Consider the following 14,924-nt stretch of genomic DNA (forward strand, 5'->3'; position numbering starts at 1 on the left):
AAGGGTCCCTTGTGCCAGTCCCAGACTAGGGAGAGGTTTCTTTTTCCCAGGTTGCAAAGAGCTAGGGTGTTTGTGGGCTCTCATTAAGAATATTAGCTTGCTTTTTAATGGAATGCATCTGAGTGATACATAAATGACCTAAAAGTTTGTGTAGTTTTTCTGTTGAATAAACACCCCAAAGAGCTTCCAGATTCTTGTGGTCTGTCTCCCGCATGCTCACACGGCAGGTACTTGAGGGTTCAGCACCTGACCGTGAACCTCAGTGTGACCCTCCCGCTAGGTATCTGTGAGCCCATCCTGGCCAGTCAAGTTTCTTGCCATGGTGGCTGAGGTGTCCATCTGGAGAATGGGGAGATTTTGTTCACTCACAGGGCAGCTGCGGGGAGGTAGGGCGGCTCTGTGATCTTTGACATCACGGATTCTTATTATAGGTGTGCAGGATGGTTGTCATTTGAAACTGCAAGGGGGGCCCAAATCTCTTACTCCAGCGGCAAGTCTTTGGAAAAAGCCATTTGGAAAATGCCTCGGGGCTGGCTGTAGCCTCCTCCCCCTTCCCCAACCCCATGCAAACGGGCACACTCGGAGGCCCAGGCTAATGGCTGAGATTATTGTCTCCATCACTGGGGGTGTCAGCAGCCGCCATAGCTAAGACCCTCCTGAGGTTTCAGACACGGTGTCAGGGTCAGGGTAACTCATGGGGGGGCAGCCATAGTTGGAGCTGGTTTTAGGAGCTACCGGAGCAAAGCAGGTACTCTTCAAAATGAACATCTGTGGGCCTAATTGTGACTGGGGGCACAGACGGACATCTGGAAGGTGGGAGGCCTGGGGCTTCAGGAGAAGGTAGTGAGGGCTGGAGCTCTTCCTCTGGGCTTCTTAAACTGGGGGCACATGTGCCCCTCAGATCTTCCTGGGGTGCCCCAAGCCACAGGGTAACCAGAGTGTATCTTCTGGAGCATTAGTCACTCAGTATTAAATAAGGAGTCATATTTTTGTGTCTAGAAGAACACGCATGCCAGGGAATAACATATAGAATTGGTATTTAAGTTAAAAAAAGAGGTTTGTAAAAGATAAGCCAGGCTCACGATGTTCTGCTCTGGGCTGTTTTGCCAGACTCCCTTCCTGCCTTGGGTCACCTCATTCATGGCAGCTGTCCCTTCCCCAGGACTCCCTACCCCTATCCTGGGGAAAGTGGAGATGCTCTTACATCTTGAGGACACTGCTGTGTTGCTGGCCAGATGTGCATGATCCAGGCTCCCCTCCTGAGCCTTTGTCAATGTCACCCCCTTTGAGGGGCTGGGGTGATATGACAGCTTATTGTCCTGTGTGGGTGTCTGCTGCCAGGGCAAAGGAACTTCTGGTGGATTGGAGGAGGGTGCCCCATGCTGACACTGGTGAGGCTGGTGGAAAGGCAACAAGGCCCCCCTCCCCGCTATTAAAAAATAGCTTCCTCAGACCCCCAGTTACTGAGCTGGGCACCACCCCCATCCCTGCTACTGCCAGGCTACCTGGGCCAGAGTAGAGCCCAAACTCTCTAGATTCAGGCTTTTTGGATGGGGCAGGTCCTAGCTTTGATCTTGGAATCATCACAAAAGTCTGATAGCAATAGTAGCAACAGAAATCACATGAGCCATTAGTTAATTATGTCTAGATCCAGGCTGGGACTTTTCATGCCTGTCTCTCTTGTTTCTTCTGAAAGTCCTACAAAGGACACTGAAGCTGAGAAGAGTGAGATTTGCTCGAGGTCTCCTGGCTGGAAAGTGGTGGGATTTCACCAAGGTCTGAGTGACTTCCTGGCCCTGGCCCCATGTGGCCAAGTGGATTCTTCTGGACACAGGCGATGGCTGCTGGGCCGTGGGGCAGGGGGAGGCAGCTACCTGGGGCCCTCACAGTACTCTGACTCGCTCCAGATGTCAGCATTACCCTGCTGGGCCCAACATTGTGTCCTCCTGGGCAGAGAGTGGATGACCCAGATGGGTGTCATATACTAGCCTGGGGTCCTGACCTTGGTCCCCAATGCTGGAAGAGGAATGTGTAGAGAACAGTGAGTGTGGAAACAATCCCCGGAAAGACTCACTGGATTTGCACTTAATTTAGGCAATCACTGAAGCCTGGAGCTGGACCTGCTTTCTCCTGAGACAGGAAGCATCCTGTCCCTGCAGAGATGTCATGGTGTCAGACCAGACGGGGGCTGGAGACCCACAGGAGCTCTGCCTGACAGGTATCTTGGTCCCCAAACATCTGACCAATGGGGCTGGACTTAGTGGGAGGGGAGGTAGAGGTGTTATCCTGGAATTCTCTCTAGCTTAGCACTGGCCCCCAGCTATTTACAAAGACGGATCTACAGCCACCACACAGTGTGTGGGCACCATTGCTTGGCCACACAAGGGCAGAGGCTAGTCCCGAGTGGCCATGGCAGGGACTGGCTGTGCTTCCACATCCAGCAGCCAGCGCAGCACGGTGGATGGTAAAGAGGAGAGGGGAGGGCAGCGCTCTCCCTAGATGGACACACGTTCTGCGCAGAAGGTAGACTGCATCTAGGAAATGACCACCTTATGCAGGATCAAATCCATGAGGCTTCCTGGAATAGCTGCTGCTTCCTGATATGCTAAAGCAAGTTACACCACGTGGGCCCACATGATGAACAGACACCGCTGAGCCCCGTGGGTGAGCAGCAGTGTCCCTGGGGTTGCTGGGAGTGAGACCCAGTGACTAGTCCCAGCCTGAGGAGAGATTAAGTGCAAAGGCTGTTCTGCTATAAAACGGGGTGGGCTCCCCTTCTTGCCCCCAGAGAGGTGGAGTCCACACTGGGAGTGGCAGGGTCTGAATTAGGTGAGAGCAATGCCAGTCCTGATGCTTTTGAGGCTCACATCAACTCCCCCTACACTGAAAAGGTTCCGTCCGTCCCCTGCAGGGCTGTGTGATAGGAAGAGCTCTGAGTCATAGGCCTGGATCTGGTCCCAGTTTGTGTTTATTAGCTGTGGTCTCTGGGCGCATTTCTCCCCTGCCCTGCTGCGGTGGGCTGCTCCCACCCCTGGGCAGCCCTGCGCGCCCTGCCCCATCATGAGTAAGGAGGCCCAGGTGTGTAGGGTCTGCTCGGGATCCGATGTTCCTGCATGTCCCTCTCAGCACCCGCCTTGGCGACGTTTGGGTGTGGGCAGATGTAGGATGAGTTTTTGTTTTTCCCGCTACCTCAAGCTATCTTATTATTATTATTCTCATGCTCCTTTTCTTGTCTTTTAACAGAGGACTTTGCCATTGAGTTTAACAAAATTTAAAAACAGCAGCCAGAAAAGTTCCTCTCTCCTGTCTTGCAAATCCTATCTGTCTGCTGGCGCAGTGGGGGGCCAGCTTGGGTGAGTCCATCTGCCCTGCCACGACCCACCTTTCTCCTGTGTCACACTGACAGGCTGGAGGGAGGGGTGGGCCCTGTTTCCAGGGATGGCCACCAGCACCCTGCAAATCTTACACAGCCAACCCAAGAGCTGTTTGCTGAAACATTCCCTGCCCTCCAGCTTCCGGCCGGCCCACCACTGGGGACGCCTTCTCAGTGGGGCTGTGTGCAAGGCTTCATGGCTGGATGGCCAAGGGCAGTTCCAGAGGCCAGTCTCCTCCCCCATGTCCCTTTGGGTCACATTTGCTGGCTCTAATGACACACAATGTGGGCCCCTTCCTCCATGCAGACGTGGAGGGTCCTGCTGGTCTCTTTCTGCCCCGATCTCAGCAGCCCACAATGGCTTATCAAAGTCAATTCTTTTTATCACTAGGGCTGACGTCAGGGGGGAAATGTCCCTGCTGTGTCCCAGGATCCCAGTGCACGTGCATGCGTGTGTCTGTGTGAACATATGTGTGTGGGGAGAGGGGCGAGTCAGCTGAGCTCTAGCCAGGTAAGAAAACCAGCAGCCAGGAACTGACCACCACAAACTGGGGGGGTCCCACCCCACTTCCAGGCCCCCTGTCCTCTGGCAGCTCACAGAAGGAAAACTGCTTCCATATTTTGGAAGAGAATAAAATGAGGAAAGCCCACTTCCTCCCCCACCCCTCCACCCCAGGTCTTGTTTTGGCCTGAGAACATGGTTTAAATTATTCTAGTCACAGGCAGGCTATTCAAATAAAATAGAATTTCAAACCACACGGGGCTTGTTGAGACATTCAGGCTGCTCGGATGTGCGAAAGGCAGGGGGAGGGGTGGGGACAGGCCACTCCGCCGCGCTCTTTATTACTGGCAGCTGCGATGCCAGACACATCCGAGGGCGTCTCAAAGCCAAGGCGGACTCGTGCGGGTCTGACAGCCAGCGAGCACATGAAAGCCACCGCAAGGCTCCCCTCCCTGGTGGCAACTTTAATTATTTGAACTGGAGCTCAGCAAAATAAAAATAAAATAAAATAGAAATATATTGTAAGTGGCTCCCCAGTTTCCTGCAGAGAAGAGCCTGTGGCAGGGAGGAGAACCGAAAAAAGAAAACCAAACCCACAGGCTCTCTCTTGTTTGTGGCTGGGCTAGGCAGAAGTCGTTAAATATTCATGCCCCATGTGCAACTGTGCAGAGAGAGAGGCAGGAGGCAGCCCTGCAGCCGTGGTGGCCAGCACGAGCGGGCAGCGGTGGCTACAGGAGTCTGTGGGGAGGAGGTGGGAGCTGGCAGGCTTCTAGAATGCCCTGGAAGCTGGGTTGGCACAAAGGGGAGCCCTGGCTATGCCTCCATTATGGGTGGGCATCTGACCTGGTTCCATGTGCTCTCCCAGCCCCTTCCATCTGGTCTCTTCTGCCTCCATCCCACTCTATCATTTCTAACCCCTCTCTGACTCATCTTTCTAAAAGGCAAGTTATAACATGTTATTTGTGGCTACAGGTAGCAGAGAAACTCTCTCTGCATGGGCTCAGAATGAATTTTGGTCATGAGTGGCAAAGCACACCTATGGCCAAGAGCTCTGAAGTTTCAGTGTGCATCCAAATCACCGAGGGTAGGGTTGAAAATGCAGAGCCCCAGGCTCCACTTAGTGATGCCATTCAGTAGGTTGGGGGGAGGGAGGTGCCAAGAACCTGCATTTATTATGCTTCCCAGGTGACTGAAGTTGGAGAAATAGAGCTAGCAGTTTGCCCATTTCTAGATCATGAAGGAAATTCATTAAAGATGACACCAGTTCTCCTATGGGCACCCATTGATGACTGTGGGGTTTCTTAGGGAAATTGAGATATTCTTCAATTACTTTAACTCCCTGAAGACCAGGACTGAGCAGAGTGTAGAGAAGACAGTGGGCATTGACCCTGGAGCTCAGCTTGGCCAGATACCTACCCCTGAGGGCCTCACACTCATCAGGGACCTTCACCCACAGGTCCATCCAGTGTCTCCCTTGCTGCACTTGAGCCCCACAGCCAACGGAGGCCCCCGTAGGGTCACTGGGGTTTGAAAGTCCGAGTTAACTTCACACAGTCCTCCAGAACAATGCAAGATCTGTTTCTCTGCTACTGCAGTTCAGCCAACCTGGGAGGAGGAAATCAGCTTCCTGCCTTCTGCATTTAGGATTTGAATAAAATAAATGATGGGGCTTACAGACCTGGAAATGCATATTTCTAGTTTGGGTATTTATTTTTCTGATGAAAACATTTCTCCCAACATTGGGAATTCAAAGACCCATCAGCACTAGACGAATGGTTTGAAAACCTGAATGCGAAATAATGTGAATGTGAATATAAATATAAATAATGTGAATGTGGAATAGACTCACTCCCTTCCCTTCATCATGCCTGCTGAGCCAAGTTCTGGAAAAGGGCAGGGAATGGCAGAAATAGCCCAGAGCAAATAGACTGGAGGAAAAATAAAACAGGCCAGTAAAACAAAACACCTGTTTAAGCTATTGATCAACTCAAAGGTTATCAGAGAAATGATGAAGTATTAGAATAATAACATTTTTACCTTGACATTTCTTTTTCTGAAATTTGGCTCATATTAAATCAATGAAGAGTAAATTTAATGACCAGATGCTTTTAAGGAACCTCCTGTCCTCTTACGGGCCAACCCTCTGTCCTCATTTAGATTTTCCCTTAAGAAGCCTTCCTTTCTCGCTACCTGCTCCAAGGCACCTGAGAAATATCAGCAGTGACTGTGTAATTCCACCATCTGCATCAGATAGCACGGTTTCTCAAATACAATTTAATTTAATGAATCTATTTATTTGTGCCCAGACTGCTTCCAAAATGGATTTAAGGTAGCTCACAGAGTACATAAAATCAAGTAAGATAACATAAACTAGAAGAGAGCGAGAAAGATGGGGCAAACGTCACATTATAAAATCAAACTAGGAGTGATTGCTACCAATTGCACATCACAAAGTCCTATTTCCTTACTAGGTGGGGCCTCAGTTTTAATTTAACCATTCCTCTGATTCAAAAAGTCATTTACATGTCTTATTCGATTCTTATCTGTTTTATATGTCTGTGAGTTTTTATTTTCCAAGAAACCCGAAGGGCTTGCATGTGCCTGTGCCCCTTAGCAGGGGGATATGTTGTTTGTACCTCTGCTGGCCAAGGCTTCACCTCCCTGGGGTTTCTACCTGCCGAGGGAGGGGAAGTGAATCTGGTCAGTTTCACAACGTCCACAACTTGACAGGAAACAAATTGCTCAGAGGGCGCGTAGCTATTCCTGAAAGTAAGCCGGATCGGGATTTCTAAGCTATGCGTTGATTTTCTGCTATGTGCATGATGCTGATGCAGGTGCCATGAGAGAGTGTAAATAGCACGAGGCATGGCCTCATCTCTGAGAGCTCAGAGTCTGATTTCTGGCTCAAGTCCTCTTCTTCTTCCCCCATTCTCCTTTTGAATGTTTACACAGGGTGCTGGGCACTGTGTCTAACTATCACAGTCCTTATTTCTGCCAGACTCTCTCCTAAGCCCTTTGTGTATATGACCCATTTAATCTTCACCTCTTTGGGGTAGGTGCTTTGTGTGTCCATTTTCCAGGTGAGGAAATGAAGCCCTGAGAGGTTAATGAACTGCCCAACAAATTGTATAGCCAAGCAGTGGTGAAGCCTGGCTTGGACTCAGGCAGTCAATTCCAGAGTCTGTGAGCTTAATCACTGTGCCCTGTTGAAATCTTAAGCTCATGTCTTGGCCCCTGGAGAACATGACTATATGCTATGGAATATGGAGCCAGTCCCTCCATCCTGCCCACTAACAAGACAACAGCTTCAGGAACCATTAGGGCAAGTGGCTTTGGAGGTACTGCACTGAATGACATTGATATCTTAGTGAAATTTATGTAAATCAAATTTTTGAGGCTCTATAGTGTTTGAAATGTATTATAAGAGCTTGATATTTTTAAAAGGAATTCTGCAGAAAGTCTTTTGTAAATCCTATTACTCTCCCCTGTTATGCCATGGGAAAGCTTTTCTGGGTTTGCTTAAATCAAGGTCCTACTGCAAACAGTTCGGGGAAGTTGAGTATGGGTGTTTAAGGTACAATGCTCTGCAGGTGGGACTCTACCACCAGATGCGCTCTGCCTAGAAGATAGCAAAGATGGCCCTCTTGTCCTCTCCCCAGGAGGACAACCAGCCCAGCCACCCAGGATACTTGCTTAACCTGTTTGAATTCATCTAAAGTGACATGAGGTGGCAGAGGTAAGAGAACTAGAGGAATATCGAGACTTGCCTCACATGGAGAGTTCTTCATTGGTGTGGGAAACGTAGCACTGGTCACCATAGCGCTTTCGGCAGTGGGGACATCAGTGGTGCTGAGCAACAGGGCACGGCCTGGGGGAGAGGAGAAGAGTCACAAATACACCATGGTCAGGAACTGAGGGGTCTCAGGGTACAGGGTTAATGGACTGGGAACAGCTCTTATCTAGACCAGGAGCATATTTGAGGACACTGGTTTCCAGCCTACTTGTCATTGTCAATAAAACCTGGCTCATGCAAAGGCCTTCATTCCAATTTGCCATATGTTTGCACTACCACATCCTTGACCTTCCAAGGTCATAAGCTTCAGCCTGCAGCCCAGGGCAGCCTGAAGCACACTCATGCCAATGCATTACCTTCCAATGGTTTCTATGACCTTCACTCTCTTCTTCTTTGTCTAGAACCCAGGTCATCCTGGCCCCATGCCCTGCCTGGGGAGACTCACTTCCTGTGTTTCCTAAGCATCACTCTGCCTGAACACCTAGGAGAACAGGAGCCCCCAGCCCCATGTGGTGGCAGGAAGAAGCATCTGCAAATCTCTAGGAACTGTGGAACATTTTGTAGATGGTCAATGCTACAGATATGGTGCCAGTGTGAGCTCACAACATTTTAGGGGCCCACAGAACCCCAAGCATGACTTTAGTCTTTCATTTCTGTCTTTCTCTATCTCTTAGTAAAGTCTGTTATTGAATTACTACCGAGTAACAAATTCAGGTGGGTCCAGAGCAGGATAGGACAGAGATCTTAGCAAGCATGAGGAGGCCCATCCTGTGACTGGGGTGAGAAAAGCCCCTATGGGTCACAGTTGTTGTCTTCAAATATCTGAAAGGCTGCCTTGGGGTGATTCAGTTCTGTGGGTCCCCGGGAGATACAAATCATGATCTCTGAGTAGAACTGATGGAGAGGTGAAACTGCTGCCAGGTAAGAACAATTGGTCTGCAGTTCAGAGCTGTACATACAGCCTGGGCTGTGCTAGGAGGCAGTGAGAGAGAGGCCTGTCACTAGAGGTATTCAACAAGGGCTGGAGCTGGAGAGGGAAATTACCAAACTGGGAGCAGAGACATTAAGATCATGTCTCGCTCTGGAGCTTCATGTCTCTTCTCTGCTCCTTATACAGGCAGGGTGCTAAGGATGGTGTTGCAAAGTGAGGAGACCCAGGGGAGGATTAGGGCCCTGTGGGATCTCCACATCTGGTGAGGGGCCCTGCAGAGCGCTCCGTGGCTGCAGTGACTCAGCCGTCTTGCTGGTGAGGCCACTGTGAGCATGTCCTGGCCCACAGCCAGCACGCTCAGATGCAGCTGGCTCCGAACACTGGCAGTGGGACTGCACATACCCCGGGGTCTTTCGCAGTTGGGCTGGATATTGTGCTCTCTCACGTTTATTATTATTATTATTTCTTAAAATAATCCACAGCATATGTGATCTTTGCTTGGAAAGAGAGGGCTTTTGGTATAAAGGTCTCTAGTTCCACACACAAAAAAATGCAAATGCAGGGGAGGGAAGACAGAGAGAGACCTTCCTGCCCCACCAGCTCTGTCCTGCAGAGAGGCAGGCACCAGGGCCTGCTGGGCTAGCCACTGGGTACAGCCTATGGCCGGGCCACGGATGGCCTTGCAGACCCTCTCTGATCCCATACCCGGCCTGAGCTGGTGTCTCTGGGTGTGCAGTCAGCTTGCCCAGGTGTGGGTGGCCATCTCTTGGGCATGTGGAGGCCCTTTGCTCCCGCGGGGGTGTGGGGAGGATGGCCCCAGTGAGGGGAGGACAGGCATTGCCAGCTCAAGTCGGCAGTGGGGTAGGGTGCTGAGGAGGCTGGGCTGCAAGGGATGAACCAGATGGGGCGAATGACACAGGTCTCCCTAGGCCTCAGGCCCCCCAGGCAGGAAGAGGGTTAAGGCTTCCCCCACCTCTCAATTAATTATGTGCCTGATACACAGAAGAACCTAAATACACACTGCTGAAAGAATAATCATTATTGTTGCTGTTATTTTTCAGTTTCATCAAGCTTCTCATTTCAAGTACTCAAAGGGGACATCTACCTTGGCTATTCTAAAGCTCAAGAAGGTGTGAGGAGGGCATGTATGAGCACCCCAGGCAGGATCTGGGCAGGTGGCTGAGCTTGTCCTGCAGGGTGGAGCCCAGGTCTCTTGTCTGTCTATTCAGGCATGGGATGGGCACTGGGGAAGGGAGGAGAGGGGCAGTACCTTGGTGGTCCTGAAACGGGGCATCCTTTGGGGTCCTGACCTGCCACTGCGGAGTGTGGGGTGAGAGAGTGCCTTGGGTCCAGCCGCAGAAGCCATCTTCGAAGTTGCAGTAAAAACCAGCAGGGAGTTTACCTGTGGAGACAGCACAGGGGCACAGTCATTTCCAGGAACACTATAGGCAAAAATGTGCCAACATCAAGTCCAATTAGCCAGGCATGACCAAATTATCTTCATTAGTAACAGCGCCCCGGCCAGAACGCTTGATGTCTACTGACATTGATCACAGTGAAGAGAAGCTCCCAAGCCCTAACCTGTGGATATGCTGGTTTATGATTTTCTGGTCTTCAGAAAATTAAATAGTAATAGTAACAATTCCACAGCATGAGTACTGTTAACCCAGTTTTATGTATGACAAAGCAGAGGTTCAGAAATGTTAAGCCACTTGACCAAGGTCACACAGCTAACAGATAATCCATCTGGGACTCAAACCCAGATCTTGTGCTTCTAGATTTGGAGCTCTTTACACCGATCCTCCATGACTGTGTCTGTAGGAGAAGCCAATGTCTAATACACTAGAAGACATTTCCAATGGCGTACACAATGACAAGAGTAGACACAATGACGAGAGTATGGTGGTGGTGGTGGCGGTGTCAGCTGGGGGTTGGTTCGATCCTTCCCATCACCCTGTCTGCAGAGACACAATTGCTCAAAACCTCTTCACTCCCTGACCCCCTTGCAGTTGCGTGAAGCCCCGTGACACATGCTAGCCAACGAAACATGAGAGGAAGCGCTGTGTCTCATCTGGGTGGAGGCTGTGAAATGCCTTGTGCAAATCTGCAGTCTGTCTCTTTCTTTGCTGTAAGCGACCGAGGAGAGTTCTTGTTCCTGAGGGTGCCGCTCTGTTGATGGAGGAGCCTGTGCGGGCCTGGGCCCCTGAGTGACCCTGTGGAGCAGAGCTCCTGCCCACTCCCACCCCTCACTGGCCAGGTGCTGTAAATGTCGTCCTAAGCCACTGAAATGTGCAGTTTATTGCTGCAGCATAACCTGGTTTCTCCTGATCAAACAATTCCAGTCACCGCAGCCTCTTTGTAGCATCTGTTGGCTCAGCATAAAGGGCCTGCAGTCCTCTTCTCTCCATCAGACTGCAGGTCCCACTGAGGAGCTCACATCAGCTTTCTAGACTGTATTTCCCAACTGCCCACAAAAGGAGGAGGACAGGAGAGGGCTAGAGAGAGCTCCCTTTCCTCTGGAATGGGCCCAGGCAAGGCTGTCGGTGAGGAATGAGAGGGCCCTTCCAGGACATTCTAACAGCACTCAGCAGCTCCAGGCCTTGCTACGGACAAGCCTATGTCTCCACGGGGGAGGAGAGACTCTCTCTAGCTGGACTGCACTCCAGGTCCTTCCTCTCCCTCAGTCTTCTTGGAAGCAGCAAGCTGACTGGCTGTGACAGCACCTTTGTGAATTATTACTCATTTCCCCCTCGATTCTCTGTGCATTTCACGTGGAGGCAGAATTATAAATTAAAAGAGGCTGTCACTGCCTTTGAGCATCTCTTCCCATTTATACCCCCCTGAAGAAATCATTTCCCCCCAAGCCTCACATGTTCCTCTGATTAAAACTCCCAAAGCTAAGGAGAACTTTCTATTTCATTCTTTATGCCCCCCTCAAGGGATCCCACATCCACTTCTTTTGCAGAAATCAACTGGTGGCTGGAAGTGACCTTCTCCTGGAGTGTCCTTCACAAGTGAGCTTTAAAAACCAAGGCCCAGATGGAAGATTCCAGCAGGAGGAAGGAGGAGGCAGGGCTACGATGCGGGCTGACAGCAGGTCACTTCCCCCTCACCCTTCCAGGAGGTGGAGGTGAGAACAGAGGACAGAGCCTGATTTGTGGGTGTTGACCCCACAACAGCCAAGGAATCTGGACAAGTGGGCTCCAGTCCTGGCCTCACCATTTCCTGCTGAGTGACCTTAGGCAAGTCCCTTCCTTCCTTACAGCCTCAGGTTCCTCCTCTGTAAAATAGGGTAATATGTCTATTTCACTGGGCTGGTTGGAGATAAAATAAGGCAGAGAGCGTGGAAACACTGTAAACAGCCAGCGTGGTGCAGACACAAATGGTGGTGGTGTTATTAATGCTCATTCGCACCCGAGCAGGGGGAGCCAGCTCATCAGGGCATGGGCTGGGACAGCTAGGAGGTCCCCAGCTGGCTGTCAGGAAGTGCCTGCCTGGGCTGCGCACCTGCTCGCTTTGCCCCTGCCTTCCCCCGGACAGGAACGAGGATCGCCATCAGCACCCTCCACCTCTGGAAGCCCAGCCTTGTCTCAGCTAGGCATAGGATCCAGGGCGAGCTGCAGCTGGAAACCCCATTTCTTTTTGGCTAATTGAAGAAAGGGGGAGGAGCCAGGCAAAATAGCAAGGCAGGTCAACATGCAATTTATGTGACAATGACAACCTTGGAGGGAGGAAGAGGTGCTGAGAGGGTTTCCACTGCCGTAAACTCATCAGAGCTTCTTGCTTAGACAGAAGCTGCTCTCAAGGAAGCTGGGGACCCTTCGGGGATCAGGCCGCATTTGGGAAATTGCTGCTAAGGCCAGCTGCTGAGCAAAAAGATTGGCCCACAGGGTTGGGTCTAATGGTGTCAACTTATCCTTTGATCATCCTTTTCTTTTTGCATTCACCCCAAGCACCTACTGAGTGCTTGGTACATTGTAGGACTACAATAACTATTTGCTAAACAAAATGGGAGTGGGTTCAATTCTCTAACCCTTTGCCACTCAAAATGTGGTCCAGGGACCAGCAGTATCCACGTCACTGTGGAGCTGTTGGAAGTGTGGACTCTTAGCCCCAACCCAGCCTACTGAGTCAGAATCTGCGTTTGTAAGCAGCTCTCCTGCTGGTTCCTTACTGTTTGAGAAGCACTGCCCTAACCAGCCCCCTTCTTGGGCGGGAGCCAGTTACTTCATGGGCTGGACAGCCAGATCAGGCTGTGTGTGGGTCAATCAATCCTGCAATATTTGGCAATTATGACACCTGATTCCACTCTAAGAGAGACAAATTGGTAGAGTCACAGAGTTGTGACCTCGGCAGCAGCTACAGGAGCTGCCAAGTGCAAACTCTGGGCCAAACGACACTACTTCTTTTCCTTCCTATGTGACAACTCTGTTAACATTTTTGATAAATATGTGTTATACATTTTCTTGAACATATAGAGTCATGGGAAAAATGCTAGAAGAAATACATCAAAATATTATGGTTATCTCTGAATGTCTGAGAGGGAGGATTATAGGCAATAGTTATTTTCTCTTGTGCACTTTTCTAGATTTTCCAAGTGTTTTACAACCACCATATTTTATTTTACTATAAATAAATAAACTTTTAAATAACTGGTCTTGCCTGGTAGGAAGAGTGTTCCCACAAAAAAGGCAAGATTATCAAGTCCATGGAGGGGTGCTGAGCTGCCTGCAATATCCAGTGAGCAATGGACCCATTCAGGGAGTGAAGTGGGGACACCTGGCCACCTTCTGGCGAGCCATATGTCATTGAGGACATTGGTGGGGACACACAGGGAATGCAGAAGACACCCTTCAATGTGTCACAGCATCTGGGATGTCTCACTCAGATTTGGCAATGTTTAATTGGAAACGCAGGGTATCTGTGTCAGAGAGGGAAGGAGAATGGCATGTTGGGGTGTGGCTTGGGGAGGGGATACAATGACAGATGGGTGCCATGATTGGATAGAGAAGGGCAGGGAATACCACCTCCACCTCAGGCCTTCCACTCATCCCACCCAACTCCTGGAGTATATAAGGGCTACAAAAAGGTCACTTATGTTGCACAGGGTGTGTCTGATAATCTCCATGTGGGAGATGCCTTCTGGGGAAGCTGTGGGGAGCTGGGGCTGGCCCTTAGGTGGGATGAGTCGACTAAATGCAACCTATTTTTTCTCTGTAAATTCCAACCATGGCAGGGTTTGGTCAACTACCCTGGCCCAAGATTAGTGACCCTCATGGGGGTTCTTTAGAGGACCTGGACATCCCCAGCACAGCTGCAGTGTGAACACCTGCACAGAGAAAACATTTTAACAGGTTCCTGACCACCTGGGAAAGGCCAAGTGTAGTCAAGAGCCACATCCTATGACATTGATGTTGATCCTGGAAATCATCCCCATGAAGACAACAACAACGATAACAACAACAATATTAATAGCACTGGCTAACATTTACTGAGCACTTATTATGTGCTGGAAGCTGCTCTAACACTTCCTGCTTGCTTCTCAGACATCAGGGTGGGCAGGCATCATGTCACAGATGAAGAAACTGAGAGTCAAATGGGGAGGCCAATGATCTTACCCCACCACCAAAGGCGGTAACGGAGCCCTGGGCCTCCCTGACTTTTCTTGGCAGGGGTGTTGAAGGGAAATGGGGAGAGATGCTGGGGGTTCCCTTTTGGGGTGATAAAAATGTTCTAAAATTAGACTGTGTGATGGCTGAAAACCCTATGACTATACTAAAAACACTGAATTGTACACTGTAAGTGGGCGAATTGTATGTTATATGAGTTACATCTCAAACAAAGCAATTAGTAAAAACTAAAGGAAGTGATGCTGTTTAGATGGATATATTAGTGATGCTGTTTGGATGGATATATTAGTGATGCTGTTTAGATGGATATATTAGTGTGGCGGAAGGGTCCAGAGGAAGAAGAACCAACTGTACTTGCAGGGGAGGGTCAGGGGAGGCTTTCTGGAAGAATTGAGTTGAGGAGAGTCTTGCAGGAAGAGCTGTGACTTGAGAAAGGACAGGGCATGCTGGGCAGAGGAGACCACGCGGGCAAAGCCACGGAGGCACGAGGGAGCTGCGAGGTGGCTTCCTCTGGCTGGAGCTGGGGGTGCAAGGAAGGTGGGGGATGAAATTCTGGGTGCACAGGGCCTCCAATGCCAGCTCACAGAGCTGGGCTTTATCCTGCACAAATGTCTCTGTGCCTTCAGAATGCCCAGAGCACAACTTACAAGATCTTATTTGGCTCTTGACTTATATGACCACAGAACATGGAGGAC

At 50.2% G+C, this 14,924-nt stretch overlaps 1 protein-coding gene across 1 annotated transcript in view; it reads right to left on the bottom strand.

Moving 5' to 3' along the window:
- The window catches only part of ALK (ALK receptor tyrosine kinase), a 646,976-nt gene that overhangs the window by 100,229 nt on the left and 531,823 nt on the right, over positions 1-14,924 (bottom strand). The window contains exons 7-8 of the mRNA XM_012788333.2: positions 9,870-10,001; positions 7,643-7,743 (exon numbers count right to left, since the gene is read on the bottom strand). Of these exons, the coding sequence (XP_012643787.2) occupies positions 7,643-7,743; positions 9,870-10,001 (233 nt within the window). The remainder of the gene's footprint in view (positions 1-7,642; positions 7,744-9,869; positions 10,002-14,924) is intronic.

Source organism: Microcebus murinus, chromosome 3 (genome assembly GCF_040939455.1).
Source record: "Microcebus murinus isolate Inina chromosome 3, M.murinus_Inina_mat1.0, whole genome shotgun sequence".
Classification (NCBI taxonomy): Eukaryota; Metazoa; Chordata; class Mammalia; order Primates; family Cheirogaleidae; genus Microcebus; species Microcebus murinus.